Genomic DNA, 19903 nt, shown 5'->3' with positions numbered 1-19903 from the left:
TTCTTTCGTTGAGCCCGTCGTCTGATATAAGATGTTATGTTACTTTTAAGTATGATCACAACACGATCTCCGTTTTAGTTTCATAGATATAGTGTGTAATTATCTATATATTATATAATGTGGTTGTATGGCCAGATGAAAACAAAGAATGTGTAAGTAATCGGAAAAGTGAAGAGTTATCGGTTGCTAAAGTGAGTTCAATATTGACATATTGAATACGAGTGAACGCTAATATGGAAATAGGAGTCGAGTCCGATAATGCAGCACGACCAGTTTGGGGTATGATTGGGAAATGTTTGATTAGGTTTCCAAGTCCTAATCGGATTTGGGGTTTGCTAATCATAGATGGGATCCCTTTCCTAGTTTGGTTCACGTTGTTCTATTCAAATAGCCAAGATGATTGAGAGAACGTACTCATCTCTGTACTCAGCTAGACCAACCATGCATGGAACTGTCTCATATCCTCCCATGGCTACCTGACAAGGCCCTAGCTGATGAGGTTCAAGTGCGTCTGCAAATCTTGGTCCTCTCTCATCCGTGATCTTTTCTTTCTCAAGGTATATGGGAACTTGCACAACAGCCCCACCACTCACCTCCTCGTCTACTTCTGGCAACACGAGACCGAACCCATAAGACCAAAACGCTTGCTCTCCATGCAAATCAACCAGGAAGGGATTTGTCCTACACCTCCCATCGACCTGCTTGTAAATCTAAGCACTCCACATTTGTCATCCTTTTCACATGAGCATCATTGCCATGCCATCGCCGATACTGGCCTAATCTGTCTTTTTGATTCCATGTGTGAGGACGACCCTCACCCAGCTTATGTCTTTAATCCCAACACCCGAGTTTATTGCTCTTCCAGACGCTCTACGTGATAAATCAGCCCATCCAAAGTCTCCAAACTACGAGAGAGTCAGTTATGCTTATTGTATCGGCTTCAGTCCTCTTGCTCTTGCTAACGAGTATAAGATTCTTCAAGTGATACATAGTTTGTTTTTCAATCCGATTCCGCAAAACAGTATTATGTTCAAGATTTCACTCTGGGTACAAGTACTGCATCATGTAGGGATGTAGAAGCAGAGATAGACGTCTTAGATGACGGAGCTCTATGTTTTCTAGATTTTGTGTCTGGGAGAACTGTGTGCATCTATGTTTTCTAGATTTTGTGTCTGGGAGAACTGTGTGCATCTTATTATTTTATTAGTAGAATAATAAGCAATTCAACCAGAAAGACATTGCTTCTTAAGATATCTCAGAAATCAACAACTAAAGACAAACAATATTCACAACAAATTAACGAATTACATGGCTTGATTTTCTGCATTTTGGCTATTGATCACCTGCACTTCAAAATTTTTTTGTCCTATCGGTATAGACAATACACGGAGCTTTTCAAAACTAATGACATCCTCAGGGAAAACCTTGGCAAGAAATGCAAGTTTCTTCCTATTCCCATATTTTTAGGGTCAATATATTTTTCTTTTTGAACAATTCAACAATAATTGATTAGCAAGCTCACAATCCAAGCTTCACACATGCAATGAAACCCTCAGACAGTTTTGATCTTCTGAATAGCATTCCTTTGATTCTGTGTCAGACTCTGCAGTTGACAAAAGTAGAAGATGTCACACAAATTCAGCCATAAATAGATTAAAGATTGTCACTCTTTGTTCCCTTATCAGGATGAACTACGGAAGCTGACCTGGCAAAGATGATCAAACATTTGTCTTTCCCTCTGACAAAAATTTACAAAAAACTCGGCAAGATAATTTGCCAAATTAATCTGTAAAGTGAGATCAAAGAATAAATATACAAAACGTAGCGGATATAAAATAATTTCATAAAACTTTGGAAAAAAAAAAAAAAAAATTAAGTTCATGATATACCTGGTTAAGGGGATCGGCCACACTTAAATTATCATCTTCATACCCATCCTCTTCTTCATCCTTTAATAAAATGTCAAAGTTTCGTGAGTGATCTACTCATATACAGTATACACCTGTAGATAATACTATCTACTGCAAGATTCATAGTTTCCATAAGGTATAATTAAGCAACAAGAAAATACCTTATTAAATACTTTTGCAATTGCTTCAAGATGTTCATGTGTGGATTGGCCAAAAGACGTTACACCTGCTGCATGCATCAAGTCCTTATCAGCTTCCCCACCATCTGCCTCAACTTCTTCCCAGTCACTATCCTGCAGCAGGAATGGGCTCCAAGCTTAAAGCTCATTATTGATATGTAATTTTCCCCAAAAAAAGTAAAGCAAAAAGATTGACTACCTCATTATCACTAGCTAAAACCTGTTCTTGGATTTCAACCAATGCATCTACCAACAAAGCCATTATCTGCAAAAACAAGGAGAAATGGTAAAAGATTTCTAAAACTGGTATTTCCAACAATCACTGCACGAAGCACAGGCACTAATAAATAACTTTCTATGTATGGCTAATATAATCCTGCAGTAGCCACTGTATGTGCACTGAAACAAATGCAGAAGTTGCTTGCCAAGTGTAAAAACTCTACGATACTAAAGCTCTGTGCATTCACTAGCTTTTCAGCTCAAATAAATCTGCTGCTTGATAAAAAAGAAAATGATAATGAAAAAGGGCCCCCACCCCCAAGATGTACCTTTGCAGGAAGTGGCACCACTGTCCACTGATCAGGAGTTAATTTAGCTTTTGAACGAGTCGTTATCCCAGCAGCAGACTTTAGAAGGGGAAGCAGAACAAGTTTTTAATCAGCAAGGAAATATAAGAAAATGAATAGGACCACAAAAGTTTCAGCAGAACCTGAACTAAAACTCCTTGCACATTGATTTTTGCTAATTCAGGATGCCTAGATGAGAGCAATAAGGCCAAAGCAGTAGTAGTGACTTTAATTTGGTAGGCCCCCTGAATCTCACCTGCACTCAATTAACATGTGGGAAATAGATCTTAATATCTGACTTTTGCAGAGCCTCTAATAAGTCTTAGCCTCTTCAGTAAACAGAGGCTAATATAAGTTCATAAAATAAAGATTAAATTATTGCACACACGTATGCTCAAATGCCCTTCTGCTAAGTGCTAAACATAAAAAAAAAAACAAACTAAAGAGGAAACAGGGAACAATCTGAAGTAAGCTGAATTTGACCCTTCAACTAATAACTGAAATCGTATTGGCATGAGCAAAGTGAAACATGAATAAAATTGTTGCTAAAAGTCAGCCTGTTTGTCAAAGGACATTAAAAATGCATACATGTTCTGAAGATAAGTTGCATCTTTTTGCAGGGACAAGGATTGGGTTTTATCAACTGGATTTAATAAATTAAACATTGCACCAATCAGAAACTTCTAGTCCAGATTCATATTTTGATCTAGCTATGATAATATGATAAGTAAACAAGCATATGAAATTACCTTGCTGTTTGGTCCATTCTGACATTAAATATACAAAAGAGTTATCATAGCCATCAGTTGGAATGGAGACCAGCAGATCAATAAACTGTTCAACATTTGGGGCACTAAAGTGTACCTATGAAATACAACAATAAAAAATTAAATCGTATAAGACATGGATAGTCTATGCTTGAGCCATACCAGACTAGGCTGCTAAGTAAAAGTTCAATGGAAAGGTAAAGATTGTCAGGACAATTTGATGAGAAACATACAAGGTAGAAGCTGCAAAAATGAACCAACTATATTTTCATTGAAAATTAGTATGTATATGCTAGTCAAAGACTTTCATGCATTAGGGTAAAAATACCCTGATTACTGCATCTTGTAAAACTGGGAAAAAAAAAAAAAATTGTAGTGTTTCAGTATAACCCATAAAACGTGGTCACTGGAGGAACTTACAAACATCAAGTGTTAAGTGCATACCAGTCGAGCAAATATGAGTAAGAGAGAGCTTCTCAGTCCTACTATTTGGGCAGATTGCATGCGCCTAAGAAGAGCAACAACCAGGTCTCGAATATGGGGTGCCATTTGTGATGGAAGATGCAAAATAAGTTGCAGAATGTAGCTCCCAACAAAAAGAGAACCAGAGCTTTCCAATTCAGGGTCCAGAAGCCTGAACTCAACATAAAGCTTACAGTAACTAAATCTTACAATTTTGAAGAAATTTCTTTTTCCTTTTTGTGTTGATAGGCCTACAAATATTATAATGAATTGCCATGTAAAAACAAAAAAAAGAAAAAACTCAATCCAGTGACACAAATGGAATAAAAAGGCATATACAGCATATCATCCCAACCTGGCGGACACTTTTGGCATGAAAGATAACATGTAATTCTCATCAAGCAACCTTCTTATTTTATTATTTACTTATTTTTAATTTCATTTCAATAAGTGATTACCTTGAAGCTGCATCAAGCAACCTTCTCATTGTATTTCCGGAATCACCACCCCAAGCAAGCACATCTTGTCTTCCACTAGCTATAAAAGCAGCTAAACATTCTGTTGCATTCTGGTATAGTTGTTGCAACAAGCTTGAGTCACTTAACTATGTAATAGTATGAACAATTTAATAATATATATATATATATATATATATATATATATATATATATAGAGAGAGAGAGAGAGAGAGAGAGTACCTGCATTTCACTATGATCATCACTTCGTAGGACAATTTGGATAACACCATCAAAACAAGCATCATATACTGCTTTCACCACATCGCCGGGAGCATTCTGTACCAATACTATCACAAAGTTTAATTAGCCTTCTAAAGAGTAAAACTGGAAATTCGAGGGGAGGAAAATTTATGATTAACTATAAGAAGAAAGAAAAAGAAAAAGAATGAAGAAAATAAGAGATGAACATTCACTGAAGCATATCTTACTTTCAATAGCATCGTCACCAGATCCACTGATCCAGCCACTAATCCATCAGGCTGCTGTTGGGGCTGACAATTACCATCAGTATGCATCAGAAGCAAAGACTTTTTCCCCTCAAAATATCAAACTATAACACAATTCTAATGCAATTTAGTTACAAGCACTGACATACTTTATTCAAGACTGGCGAAACATACGGTAAAACTCGGGAAACCAGTGGATGTATACAGCCAGGAGCATTTTTGAGTGCCTGGTAAATATCATGAACAAAAGCTGGTCAATTGAACAAGTAAATCATAAGTCATTTAGCTTTACACACATTTTTATATGTTATTACATGTACCAACAATGCTCCATAAAATTACCTCCAGAACTTCAATTGAATCCATACTGACAAAAGGATCAGAAATATGTGACGCCCACATGTTAAGGATCACAGGGGAAATGATAGGCTCTATTGATGCCGATAATTCATAACCTACAATTGAATAGAAAACATGTAGCCAGGCAACCTCTTAAAAGTCAAAATAATTCAATGATTTCACACGCCAAAAAAAAAGTATATAGCAGGGGTTACAAATCCATCCAGTTCTATCAAGATAAAAGAAACTGCTTCAACTGTATTCCCTTTAAAACTCACCTGCCTCAATTGCCGCTAGCAGTGTTTCAAGTACCAGGTTCAAGGTTTCATCAGACGCCTAAAACCAGAATTATAATAAACGCTTAATGCAAATACAAGAATAACACTAAGGTAAATACTGGTAATGAGTACCTGATTAAGAAGATCTGAAAGTGATGTAAACAAACTCATTATATGTGGTTGAATTAATCCTTTGTTTGCTTTAGGTAGGAGCTGGGAAAGTGCCCTGCAGGCACCTACTTTGACAGGCGGGGGCCTAACAGTGATGACAAAAGATGAATTTAATTCTTGATTAGATACAAATTCCTCATGGACAGAAATGAATCAGAGAGAGAGAGAGAGAGAGAGAGAGAGACTTACACATCCATGGCAATTGCTTTAGTAGCAGCATAGAGAAAGTGCTCAAGAACTCCATGACTGATCTATACAACATCAGAAATGTTTCAAAGATACTTCCAATCATATAGGAAAAAAAAAACTTTAAAATAGATAAGGAAAGAATGTTAAAGTTACCACGGAGGAGAACTTAGCAACCGACGAAAACATGCGAGAATAAAGAAAGGGATATTCATGAACATCTGCAACACAATAACAGAAAATGTTTATTCACAAATGAATGAATGCTTCTGTCCTTTTTTTTTTTGGGACGGTGGTGGGCTATTGCTGGGAAAAAAGAACCTAATCCAATGTCTTCACTGATTATCTGCTCTAGAAGGTTTCCTAAGCCAACTCTTGTCAATCCTGAATCCTGCGAATGTTAGATCAGAGTCTACCAAGGTGAATCCACTTGAAACTGGAATTGAGTGACATGCAAAAAGAAAAGAAAACACACCAAGCAGAAGCATAAAAACCACCCCTTAAAAATAAATGGCATCATCTAAACAAGAAAGCACAAACCTCTGCTTCAAGCAATAGTTCTGATAGAGAAGTCAAAGCAAACAGAGTAGCCTCTCTCATCTGAAGCATACATCAGCCATAAAAACGAAAAAGAATTAACAAAGATGAATTAAATGAACATGCATGGGAAAAACGATGTCTACTTACTCTCCACCAAATGGCAGAACCAGCATGCTTCTCTCTTTGAGATTCACTTAAACGTGTTTTTGCAGCATCAATGATGGCATCGATTCCTTCTGTACCACACGTATTCACCACTTCTTCAAGTAGAAGTGAACCTGGAAAGGAAAAGTGGTATAAAGCTCAAGTGGGTCAGAAGAAAGAAATCTAACTTTAAATTGGGATTGCAAAATTGAAATACTAGGGCTAAACCCAAGGGCAACATTGATATACTTCAATAGAACAGAATCATGAAGTAGCCTCAGGGATTGCATTGATTTCTTTCTACAACAGTGATCTTGAATGACAACAAAAACCATATTATAAAGCAATAAGACTGTTGTTTTTCCATAAATCAGCTTACTATACTACAGTTATATTCTCTGTAGAAAAAGGAACACACACACACACACACACATACATGTATATAATGATTGTCAAGGAGGGTTTCCATAAGAAGCATTAACTTGCATGAGAGATGCTACACATACCAGAAACACGACAGCTATAAGTAGAATCATCCTCATCAGCTACAAATTGGTTGGCATCCATTGACCAAGTATGAACCTAAAGAACAATGACAACAGAGGAACAACCATTAAACTGATGGTTTTAATATAACAAAAGAACATGAAATTTAAAAACACTTGGTAATACTAGAGGTGATTTACTTCCCCAATCAGGAAAACTTACAAAGTAAGACACTCGATCAGATAAAAACGATCTAGAGGAACATATGAGTATAATGATTATAAATTTATAATCAAGTAGGTCCCAGTATTCAGTTATTTAGTCTCAAATAGTCAAAGAGAGAGCCATATTTATGAAATACCAAAATCACGTTAAGGTACATGAGGACAAGATGGTTGGAATATGAGAATTGGAACTAAAAAACCAGTGTGAGGATATCCAAAAGCTGAATTATAGAGAAAAAGAACTTTAGAATGTGAAGGCCAGATAGACAACTTTTCTTTGGATAAGACAACAACGCAAGACAGATGAGATAACCAATAATATGCAGGTTCACACATGTTGAGGTAATGACCACAAAGGTTGTCTGTGAATTTCTTGAATCTGCTGAAGCACTAAGTTTTGGCTCTAACCCTACGACATAGGAGAAATAAGAAAGGACCATATACAACTCTTTTAAATTTCAAACAGATCAGCCGGCCAGCCCTATGAACCTAGTCTAACTATCAACGAATACCGAGAATTTTAGGCAGAATGGGGATTGTAATTCTTTCTACTTCTCGAGAGATAACAACACACCAAGAGGCTCTAACAGAAGGAACTGGTGGGAAAATTTTGTGCATTACTGAATACATATGAGAAACAGAACAAAAATTAACATAGCACAAGACTACCTGTTGTTCCGTTATTTGCAGAAAAGCAATAGTGTAATACGCCAACTCCTTGACATTATTCGTGATGACCTATAAGATTAAGGAGAAAACCATTATACAATAAAAAAGTAGGTAATGAAAAACAAAAGGCAACAAGTAGAGATGGGTAGCATACCTTTACCAATTCTGCATTACCCACGATAGTCAACAGAAACTCAAATAACTGCATTAAATACATATGTTTTAACAATTACAGTGACAAAATATGTACAGTATAGGGGGGAAGAACACCTCCCCCTCCCCCAAAAAAAAAAAAAAAAACACAGATAAATCTCTAAATTCATTTTCTCCTCAAAAGACAAAAAAATAAGGATCTCTTTAATTTCAGTTCATTTAAGAACAATTTCATAGGATAATGAAATAAAATTAAATTTTGTACTTATAAGATCAAAGCTTCCAGATGATCCAGAGACCTTCGATACAATATGGCTAAACTACAACTTGGAAATGCAGGAAGGAAATGAAATTGTCACACGTGAGAAAGCAATAAAGTTATGTTTTTGATCCAGGAAGACTGCAAGACACTTTTATGAGGACAACTGGGTTTCCATGCTCTACAAGCAGTCAAGAAATATTTCAAATGTCATATGGATTTAACTACCTGGATGACAAAGGAATCTAGGCTTTTATCAGCACCATCTGAATCATATCTTCCATCGTATGAATCTTCTGCACCTTCAATTGACGATCGCACATATACTTCAAGAGAAGTCGTAAAAGTTTGCCACAATGGCCCCACAATAACTGCCACAACAGAAACAGTTCAGCACAAGATATGAAACTACCGTATGTACATTATCCACGAGCAGAACATGGATACAAATTGTATAAGTCACATCCACTGATTGATAAGAATGACTTACTCATAAATTCACTCTCAATAAGGCTTGGGAAATTTTGAACAAACTGATTCAAGCACTTCAATACCTAATGACGAAGAAAATAAACCATATATAAAAAGCCCAGTCTATTAGCAGATGTACAAATCACAACGAATTTGTAATTAAATCACCGAACCAACCTCCATTCTTATGCTCCAATCATCAGGATCTTCGGATTGCACTGGATGACTCAGGATTGCTGAAAATTGATTCATCCATGGTTTTAGCATAGGTGCTATTAATGCAGTGGTTTCCGTCTGGACATAAACATCTTAATCTGTTAATTCATAATAGAAGAAGCTTAATTTACCGCACTTCAGATTGTGGGAAGTTCATTAGAATAGATAACAGATCAAATACCTTATATACACCACTCATCACCCCCAACACGGCGATACATGAATAAACAATTGAATAGGATTTTGTGCGTAAATATTTGTCATACACCTGCACATACAAATCCCACAAGACCACATGGTTAACTGAAGGAAACAAAAATCATCAAACTGAGATGCTATGACAGAAAAGTAAGCATAAACTGCATTAACAATCAAGTGCCACAAATGCCACGAAAAGTTTTCCTCTTAAAATAACCACAGTTCATAAGCAGAAGAACATGAGACTCAAATAGGTCACACAACAGGCATTCTACAAAGGAGCTTTACTTACCTTCAAATTCAAGAGAGCTCGAAGACAATTAATTGGAAAAGAAGACAGGGTACTAACCTGAGGAGATGATACAATTGTAAGTAAGCATGGGAACAAAGCGGGAATTAGCGTCGGGACCACAGTATCATCCAAGTCCACAGAGAGAAGAGCCAAGCATCTAAGAGCTCCGTGCACTGCAAAATTTAAGAAACGTGTAAATCTAAAGCAGAAAAAACTTGTCAAAGTCACAAATATGAAAAAGCACGACAAAAATTTTTAGAAACTTAACGTGTCTGATAGACTCATTTTGGCCACACAGATAGAACCGAGATAGAGTTGTCTGATCATGAATTAGAAAGGCTTACCTCCATTCATATTGGTTTGGATGTTAATCAACTTCATTAGATATGGTAATAAGTCCGGCCAATCTTCTGGCCAATCATAACCTGCTATTGATGCTACAGCCATACTAATTGCTGTACAGATTTTCCTATGAGGATCATCTAATGAAAACAAAAGAAGTTTGCGCACAACCACCTGAAAATGTAACCATTACTTGGTTAAATATAGGAGGAGATTAAGGTATATTAATTTTGCCTGTATCATGAAGTTACTAATAAATAAAGGTCAAATGCATTGTCAAGATCAACTCCATATTATGAAGTACTGAATTCTCACCAACTTATCACCAGCAAGTACACCCACAGTTAAATATATAATATAACAACATCAACAGTAAATAATCTAAAACAACAAAACACTATCAAATTATTAGGAGTTGGTATCCAGAAAAGTAGATGTATAATGCAGTTCAAACAATAATGAACAAAAAAAAAAAAAAACAAACATGTAGTTCATAACTCCAGAACAGCAGGGGGAAAAGAGAAAAGCTACTAATTCAAAGGTAGGCAATACATGCCAAAATTGTTACCAAAGTCTCTGGAACATGAAAACAAGGTAAAAATAACTATCAAGGTCAAGAGTAGTACAAATTTAAGCGCTTGAAAATGTCAAATGCAAATACCTTCTCATCACTTGAAACAGCAGGGTGTTCAAATGCTTCATCGCCTTCGTTCCAGTGTTTTTTAATAAACTGCTTTAGAAGGACAGCAGCTAGGTAAAAGTATGTTAAGTCTCACAAGAGAGGAAAAGAAAAAAGAATCCTGCTTTACGCAACAGGTGAGACCATTAATCAGCAGCCAGTGTGCAAAATATAGCTCCCGTATATTTTCTTGATCTTTGAGGTGGAAACAACACAAGAAAAAACAAAACCACCTCCCATTTTCTTTATGCTTTCGTTACTGGAAAAAGTAATGACGACGCGGAAAAGCAGGAAAAAAAAAAGTAACTTCAGAAGTGGTGTTCTTCAATCAAATAAGAAACGCATGGAGCAAAAGAATGGAACTTGATTATAAAACATTAAGGAAGGAAAAAAAAAAAAAAAGAAGCTCATGGTGCTAAATACAGAACCTTGATAATAAAAGGATATCTGGCGCAACCCTAGCGAGAGCTCCCTATTTGCAGCAACCTTGGATAACGCACTTCCAAAACCTTAAGACAATTGTAAACCAGTCAATCTTCTAAGTTTTCATATGCTGCAGCGATCCATAAGCAGAACAAGGAAAGCAAATAAAGATCAATTATATACTTCCACTTCACCCACTAGATGACCAAATCATCAACCTCACAGGTGCATTTGATCCCCCTCATAAATTTCCAAAAAAAAAAAAAAAACTCATAATTCTAATTTTCAAAATCTCATTTAAGCTAGAATTCCAAATTAGCAATCAAATTCGAAAATCGAAACAAGTGATGCTTGCAGTGAGGATCGTTTCAGCTAGAAATCCAGACCACCTAGAAGAAAACAAGTGCAGTTTGTGTATGGAGGATCATTTCCAGCTAGAATTTCAAACTACCAATCAAATTTCCAAATCCAATCCACATTATTCAGCGAAAACGGAACAATTGAAAAGAAGAAAAATCAAAATCAAAATAAAAATCAAAATCAAAGCGAAGGGTTTAAGAAGCCGGACCTGGTTGCAGAGAAGCCTGATTAAGCGAGGCTTCGGCGAAAGAGCGGACCTCGTGGTTGGGGTCGAGAGTAGCGGACAAGCAATTGAGCAGCCATTGCTGATCTTCATCGAGAACGATGTTGAGGTTCGCCATCGCAGGAGGAACCCTAATCCGATAGTAGTGAAATTTTGTTTAATTTTTCTCAGGTTTTTAGTTTTTAAATGTTGATGGGGTTTGGTGGTTCCCGCCTCGAAGTGAATCGGAGAGAGAGCAGAGATGGGCGGCTGGTTTATATAGTGAGGGGAATCCGACACTCTAGTAGTGAGTAGTAGCAGCGCAGAGATATAGGGTTGGTAGATTCCACCTGTTTATTGGGCCGGAAAAGCTCAAAATTGATCATGGCCCGTTACTTTGTGAGCGGAAAGTCTTGAATTTGACTTGAGGACAACTAGTTCGAACCTCGAAGCTGTCAAAGTGGTCATGCACTGTGCTGCAATGCATAATTGGAGCATTTCACATGCGCCGAAGGAGTTTATCTTGGACCTAAGAAACTTTTGGGTTCCTCTTGACAAAGTCAAAAAAAAAAAAAAAAAAAAGTTGTTTTGTGATGTTTGGAATCTGACACTTTGTCTTCGGGTGTTTTGGGGGCACTCCGTTTTGTTATATTTTGAGATCACTTTAAGCTCAAGATACAGCATATAGCCGAAATGGATTTCGAAAGTTCATAATTTGAAGTTCAATTAGCAATTAGAAGTTTGTCCATTAGAATTTAGGTGGAGAATTTCAACATAGTATATGATGAATAACTTCAAGAACTTCTAATTCATTTGATTTGATGGATACACAATTACACATCATTGTATATATGTTAGAGATGTACAATACCAAGTTTCTCATTCCCATTTGCTCCTAACTTGGTGAGGGTGCTTGAAATCACATGCCAAAACTGCTATTCTCTCATGCATTCTCTCCAACACAAACCTCTCTACCCAATACATAACAAGCGAATTTCTTCCACTCTCCACTCCCTCCAAACTCTTCTACTCTTTCAACCCTGACTTGTCTTTCATCCCCACCAACCCATCCAACTCTTTCTTGCTCCCATTTCATCCTCTCAACAATTTTCATGCTCAAACCCACACTTTTTTCTCCTTCCACACCATCCGAGCTCTTAAACCACATGAACCCTTCACTCACATTTCTCTCTTTATCTTCACAAACAGCTTCATTTCCACCAACAAAAACAACTTCCCTTGGAATAAAGGTATCCACGAACACACCACATCTGCTCCCTCATTGTCAGAGCTGAAAATTCTCTCCCACCTTTGCTCAAGTCTCATTTCATAGAACACACACCTTATTCATTTGCTCCTTCAACCTCACTCCTCCTTCCTTCACAAAAATGAAAGGACAATACCACTTGCCAACCACCACAGCTTCGGAACAGTCGTTCTGATTCGATGATGATGGAAAGTCGAACCCTGGAAGGTGCGACCATAGTGAAGAGTCAAGCCCTTGAGCTTCACCGTACCTAATTCATAATTATAGGGTGTTCTCCTGTACACCCTCCACCCTTTCTCCCTCAAGAAGCGTGGAGGAATGCCATCTGAAGCAACTGATCGACTTGGCAGTAAAGTCACCCCTCTGACGCCAACGTTGCGAATACATAATCTCCATCGATCTGCTGATAAACATCTGAGGGATCTAATGCGTTTGGTTCAACCTCATTAATATAGTTCTTGGGGAAAAGGCCAGGGTCCTTCCAACTTGTGCATGCTTCCCTGCAAATTAATTGTTTATAAGTACTAATTAAGTCAAATTAAAGCGAGCAAGGGGCACGAAGAGATGAACATGCACGAAAAATATTGTACCCTCTGTGCCTTCCACTGCGGCGTATCACATAGTATGTATTGGAAGATAAGGGCTGATCAAGCACTGGAATGAAGGTAACCTCGTCGTTAATATCTTCGCCTCTTCGGTATATCCAACTGTTAAGTCCATGTTCTGAGGGAAAGGCATCTGCTTAATTTCAATATGTTTGTTGATGTAGGATGAGATTTTAGCCAATTTTAACAAAAAATCTCGAAATGAAATAAGCGTCTTCACATTAAGAAAAATGATTTGAATATTGAAAATTTGTATTCAAATAGGCTTCTTAATGATGAAATTAATCATAAATTACTTTTTTGGATATATCGGGATTCTCGAGCAAAATCTTGGTTCGGATTCCAAATACATATTTGCGTAATATTTTTTAGTATATATCTATGATTCTATTTCCGATTTTTATTTAATAATGTTTAATTAGGTTTCCTAGTTTTAGTCTATAATAAATTGTTCTTTTTATTTTCTAGTTGTATTAGGTTTATGCTATGTGCCCTATATAAAGCACCTCTTAGATTGTAATTTTGATTCAAGTTATCAATATAAAAAAAAAAACCTAAATATTCGAGAAGTTTTTCTATGTTTCTTACGGTTGTGCCCGTAATTACTAGTGGATTCTAGTTCATCTCATATGGCTTTTGACGCTTGACGGAGCCTCTTCCTATTCTGTTCACGCTTCCCGCATCATTTAGTATCAGAGCGGGTATCGCCCGCTCCTTAGTAGACGACGATCTAAGGAAGAAGTTCACCACCACCAACCTCAACGACGCTGGTCATAGCACTACAAAAAAGAATTGTTTTGGCTTCAGAAGTTTGCGTCAGCAAACCTTTGCCGTCGCCAATGACCGCTCTATTGCGTCGGCAAAATTTTGCCGTCGCAACAATATATTGAGTTTGCAACGGTGACGATGTGTCGTCGCACTGGGGGTCGCCAAACTATCTTCTTTTACATCGGCAAAATATAGCCGTCGTAAGGAATTGAAATTTCGCGACTGCATCAGCTCTGCCGTCGCGTTAGGTTCTAAATTTGTGACGGAGGCTGCTGTTCCAAGTCACATTTCTTTTTATCGAGAGGAAAAATAGTCTTTGAACTTCCCCTCTCTTCGATAAAAAAAAGCCCTTACTCCCTCTTTCTTCTCTCGTGTGCATTTCGATCTGACCCATTCCTGCTCCATTCTGTTTAGATTTTCCCCTTCATCTCTTTGTTTGTCATCTCTCTCGATCTGACCAGTTCGCCGCTGAATCTGCAAGCGCCTTTCTTGGGTAAGGTCAGAATTTCTTCACCATATTTCTATCAAATCCGGCCACTTCACCAGTAGATCTACCAACCAGAATGTTTCTATTAACTTCCTATGTAAACCCAGCAAAAGATCGAGGGAAGAAGAAAGGAAAAGGTGAGATCTGATTACATCTGATCAACTGGATTTTATTATTTTTACTTCTGATTTGTTTGGGTGACTGTGAATATCGACGCGGCGACGACGAATCACGTGAGCGGGAAGGCCGGAATCGCTGACCGGACTAGGTATATCTGTGGTTTATATAAACCAAGGTATTCATGATATTATAACATGGTATTTGTGGTTTATATCTGCTTCTGCTTCTGCTTCTCTTCTCTTCTTCTGCAGGCTTTAGGTACTTCAAAGGCTGGTGGACCAATTCCCTCCTTTAAAAGCATTTCATTTTGTCCTTGACGACACTGATGAGGTATGGCATTGTAATCTCATCTTTTGTTACTTTGGATCATTGTTTGTTGCCACTTAGAACCCATTCGTTCAGTAACAGTAAGAAAAATTAGGGGATTCATTGATTTGTATAAAACTAAAACTAAATCACGAGAAAGAGAGAGGGGGCTATCTTCTTAAACGGCCCTAAACGCATTTTCCTCGAACTTTCTTCCTCTGTTTTTCTCTCACTTGTTGATCTTCATATACAGAGGGCTCTTTGTTTGTTTGTTTGATTTGATTGTCAATACCCAAGTCAAGGCTTTGTTCTTTCTGTTCGTTTCTGGGTATGTTGTTCCATCTGTTTACTTGATGAATGAGTTCAGGTTGTTGTGTTTTGAGTTGAAAGTTGTGATTTTTGATTAGAAGTTTATGTTTAGTTGGTCAAAGATTGAGTTTTTAAGTTGTTTGGGAATATGATAATCTGTTATGTTTGCATCCCAACTGGTTTTGTTGGTCAAAGATTGAGTTTTTAAGTTCTTTGGGAATATGGTAGTCTATTTTGTTTGCATCCCAAATCGTTTATGGGGTGAAGTTAGTTGATTTCTGTTTCAAAGATTGATTTTTTGTCAGTTATTTCGATGTGGTTTTGTTGGTGTTGGGTTTGTTAGAAGATAGCAATCAGTTTTTTCAGTGTATGTAGTCTCATCTATTAATTTATGGATGTTTCTGTGGTGAAATTTTGTAGGTTTTCTTGATCCTGGTAGGTCTAGTTTCAATTGTTTCATGAAATATGTGCATTTGTAATTTTTGTACTTTACCCATAAACATAAAGTAGCCTAGTATATGTTATGAATTCTTTGTATTGCAGCTATGTTTACTCTTTTGGAATTACCTAACTAGAAGGACTATATGTACAGCATTTCAATATCAGATTTGCTTTAGAAGTTTCGAATCTTGAGGTTGCAGTTTTCAATTGGAATTTGATTGATATAAATTTAAATCATCAGAAAATAAGTAATATTGAAATTTTGTTCATTTTCTGTGTGTTTATTTTGATCTGCAAACATTTATGTATGCTCTGAACCTTCTGATCAATATCCCAGATTTGATGTGAAATTTAGGCTTTTGTAGCTTTAGTCAACAACTCTTCTATTTGGTTTTTTAGTTTCATTCATCTTTGTTGTCATTTAATAAATTGTAACAACTGGTTTGGTCTGCAAACATTTATATATGTTCTAAACCCTGTTTCATCAATATCCCATATTTGATTTAATATTTGATGTTTTGTACCTTCAGTGAACGACTAGACACTGACCTTTTGACATTAAAAACCTTTTTTGACAAAAAGATTCAACAACTGCAACTCCAGACCATCCTCCTTCTGAGAGGGAAAGAGTCATCGAAACAAGTAGAAGAGAATTATTCATCTCTGAACCAGACAAAAAAGCCAAGAGGTAAATATCACACAACTATAATCACCACTAAATACTATCCCGTTTTATTTTTCTGACATTTCTAACTACATTTTCTGCCATTTATCACACCTATGAAAGAAAAATGGTATAATTGACTTATACCAATATATCCCAAGCTATATTTTTAATTTATGTTTTATACTTTTCTGCATTATAAGTTAAGTACTTTCTCAATATAAGTTGCTTACAGCTACATGTTCAACCTTGTATTCTCTCATTGGTATGAAATTCTGCTTTTTTTGGAGTACAGTTAATCTTTTGACTATAGTCATCTTCCGACTTAATCTTAATCTTCATTTAAGATGACTGGAACTTTGCATTTAAGTGAACTTCAGTAGTTATACGATCAATTTTAAGATTTCATTGTTGTTTTGTTTGGCCTTTACACATTGTATACAAAACAGTCTAAACATTGCTACCATCTTTAGCAAAGCAATTAGTTTCTACTGTTTCTAAAAGAGCAAAAAACATTTGAAGTTCTTTATAGCAAATGGCCTTTACAGTTCACTGGTTATAAGAGGCACATATTGTTTAATTCACTTTTTTACATTGTAATCATGGTAGTACTACATATGCTAATTTATATAATTTGCGTCATGAACATATAAATTTAGACAGTTTGTTAGAAATGCATAATCATAAGTCAAAAAATTGAGACTCTTTGTTCTATCGGTACTGCCATGGTTGAGTAATATATTCTTACCACAATACTATATCAGAACACATTGTTTTTTGCATCTTTTACAATTGTAATTCAAACCTCTCAACCACTTTTCTTTCAAAAATATACATCAACATCGAATCTGTTATACTTGAAAAAGATTAAGTCTTCAACCTATTATAATCTTCAATCATTCTCACTCTATTTCACCACTATACCTATATGTCATCCTGAGTATCATTGTTCTGTTCAGGTTTTTGTTTTATTTCAAAAGAATTCAGTCTCTATAGTGTCAATAATAACTATCTATTAACTGATAACCAACTGAAAATACATCATAGTACATATTGTATTCTAGGACTCCTTCCTCTTATCACCTCTCTGCATCTGCATTTTTTGAAACCTTTGCTAGATTAGCTTATAACCCTTCTAGCACTTTTGCACCAGCTCCAGTTGAACAAGCTTTAACTAAAATGTAATATGTATAAACACTGTTTGACTACTTCAATAATATGTAACAATGTTGCTTTTGTATTTCGTTGTTCTAATTCATTTACAAAAACAAACTCAGCAGCAAAGCACGGGAAAAATTTCTAGTCTAATCTAAAACAGAGATACTTCACATTTTTTGACAGCTTTCTTATTGATCACTTTTCTCTCTTTGAAATGCTAAATTATCCTGCTGTCCTCTGCCTTTTCATATACGTCTCTCTCTATATATTTATATGTATTATATAAGTCTTGTGCATGCTTCCATTTCTATATAATAAGTTTATAAATGGGAATCTGCATTATGATTGGTCTGGTTTATTGATTTTTCCTCTCAGTAGCTCAGTAGCTTATATCTATATTATTTCCCATGCAGGTACTTACAACTTTTGAAGACTTGGGGATATGGGTGGATGTCTTTGCTACTAGTGAAGTCAGCATTTGCTTGAGGTTGGACCCATCAAAACTTTGGAGCAGATAGCTTATTCAGCAGGCAAGCGGATGATATCATGCTCTATGTTGCTGCTTGGTATGCTTTCTTGAAGTTTCCTTTGTCTACATGCATTTAAGATTTCATAATTAAATCTTTATATGTACGCGTTCAACACCAATCAATAATATTGCTGGATATTGACGCAAGGGAAGTATGGTAGTCAATCCTGTATATTGCTGTATATTAAAATTCTTAAATATATAACTCATTAAATATTTCATCGTCCTTGGCAGGAACTTGACCATGTTGTGGAAGAACTGGAGAAAATTGCTGTTGTCAATCTTCTTCAGCACCGATCAATAATATCTCTCATTGGAGATGTGCAGAAATCATCACTAATATTAGAGAAGGTGTTGTACTGTGTTTTGCCAAGTACTTAGAAAGCATTCCTTGTTGTCTTTTGTTTTCTGATTGATGACAAGTGGTGTTCAATTGATCAAAGAGGTTTATCAGCTATATATGTATTTTAATCTGGTATTCATGTTTTGGTGCATTTTATATAAAATTTATTATTTGGCTTCTTTTGCTCCAAAAATAAAAATCTGGTATGCAAAATTGCATGCCAGGTTTTTTTTTATCAATGATATGCACTTTGCGACGGCAACAGTGCCGTCGCCAAAGGTCAATGGCGACGGCTAGGCGACGGTGAAATTGCTGATGTTGTTGGTGGCGTCGCCATTGCTCTATGCGACGGCGTAAATGCCGTAGCTAAAATTCATGCGACGGCGTGATTGCCGTCGCAAATAGCAATGGCGATGCCACCAACGACATCGGCAATTTTGCCGTCGCCTAGCCGTCGCCGTTGGTCTTTTGCGACGGCAATTTGGCTTTTGGCGACGGCCTTGCGCCGTGGCCAATTGAATTTTTTTTTGTAGTGTATAGAGTATCTATCAAAGAAAGTTTCGTTGAAGAGGAACATGTCGAGGGATTCGCCCTAGGACAACCTCATCAATCCAAAAAAAAAAACATGGAACGTTGAATATTCACAACGCCGGATTAAGACGACTTCTCCGCAACATGTATCATCAAAGACAAGGTATGCTCGGTAATAATTGATAGTGTCTACGAGAGAACTTTGTAGCAAACAAAGTTGTGGATTATTTTCAATTACTGATAGTGAAGTTGAGTGATCCATACTGGATTGCATTTGGGGAGGATGAATATGCACAAGTAACAGAGGTTTGTAAAGTTCCTATTTCTATGGGAAAATTTTATAAATAAGAGATTACTTGTCATGTAATTGACATGGACGACACTTATGTGCTTTTTGGAAGACCATGGCATGAAAGCGTCAATGGTGGTTATTGCAAAGACAACACATATTTAATTAGGTGGGAGTCGCACAAAATTAAAATTAGGGCTAAATACTGTTTAGTACCCTGTGGTATGAGCCAAACATCGATTCTGTCCCTCGACTTTCAATTTCATCAAAAACACCCCTACAATATCATATTCTCGTCCAATAGGTCCCTCCGACTCAATTCCGTCAATTTCAGACGTTAAGTGTTGACATGACATTTCCAACTCATCAAAAGTGGGGCCCACATGGAAGTGAAATTCCCAAACTGACCCTGACCAACCAAATATGGAAAAATCCAAAATAAATTTGACACTTTGAGGTTGGGGAGACTCGAACTCCCCCCAACACATGTGCAAGCAAAAGCCCCAAACCACCAGACCACTTACATAATAATGCTATATTGCAAACAAAAATAACATATATTTGTATATATATATATATATATTTTTTTTTTTTTAAAGTCATCGT

At 36.5% G+C, this 19903-nt stretch overlaps 1 protein-coding gene and 1 long non-coding RNA gene across 3 annotated transcripts; one reads left to right on the top strand and one right to left on the bottom strand.

Annotated features, from left to right (window-relative positions):
• Positions 1–1242: 1242 nt before the first annotated feature.
• LOC133710245 (uncharacterized) lies at positions 1243–11793 on the bottom strand. The gene is made up of 33 exons (XM_062136269.1): positions 11487–11793; positions 10943–11004; positions 10478–10570; positions 9819–9990; positions 9532–9647; positions 9166–9252; positions 8946–9062; positions 8788–8851; positions 8526–8668; positions 8040–8087; positions 7886–7954; positions 7013–7088; positions 6510–6640; positions 6363–6422; positions 6144–6213; positions 5979–6043; positions 5826–5887; positions 5598–5721; positions 5466–5523; positions 5191–5303; positions 4998–5075; positions 4831–4893; positions 4583–4678; positions 4343–4452; positions 3867–4056; positions 3405–3519; positions 2799–2911; positions 2638–2715; positions 2289–2354; positions 2072–2203; positions 1890–1949; positions 1706–1786; positions 1243–1603 (listed from the first exon to the last, which is right to left on the bottom strand). The coding sequence occupies exons 1-33, from the start codon at positions 11617–11619 to the stop codon at positions 1553–1555; spliced, it is 3096 nt and encodes a 1031-aa protein (XP_061992253.1). The 5' UTR covers positions 11620–11793; the 3' UTR covers positions 1243–1552.
• A 2149-nt stretch (positions 11794–13942) lies between these two features.
• On the top strand, positions 13943–18616 carry LOC133712525 (uncharacterized). Of its 2 annotated transcripts, none has more exons than XR_009847458.1 (5): positions 13943–14875; positions 14979–15057; positions 16314–16471; positions 18019–18171; positions 18369–18616. It is a non-coding gene; the product is annotated as an uncharacterized LOC133712525 (long non-coding RNA). The 2 variants fall into 2 exon arrangements; XR_009847457.1 differs by having other exon boundaries at positions 13955–14875; positions 16366–16471.
• Positions 18617–19903: the final 1287 nt, after the last annotated feature.

The sequence above is a fragment of the Rosa rugosa genome, chromosome 5 (genome assembly GCF_958449725.1).
Source record: "Rosa rugosa chromosome 5, drRosRugo1.1, whole genome shotgun sequence".
Lineage (NCBI taxonomy): Eukaryota > Viridiplantae > Streptophyta > Magnoliopsida > Rosales > Rosaceae > Rosa > Rosa rugosa.
Note: the sequence above shows the minus strand (reverse complement) of the source record. Positions and strands in the feature narration are given on the sequence as shown.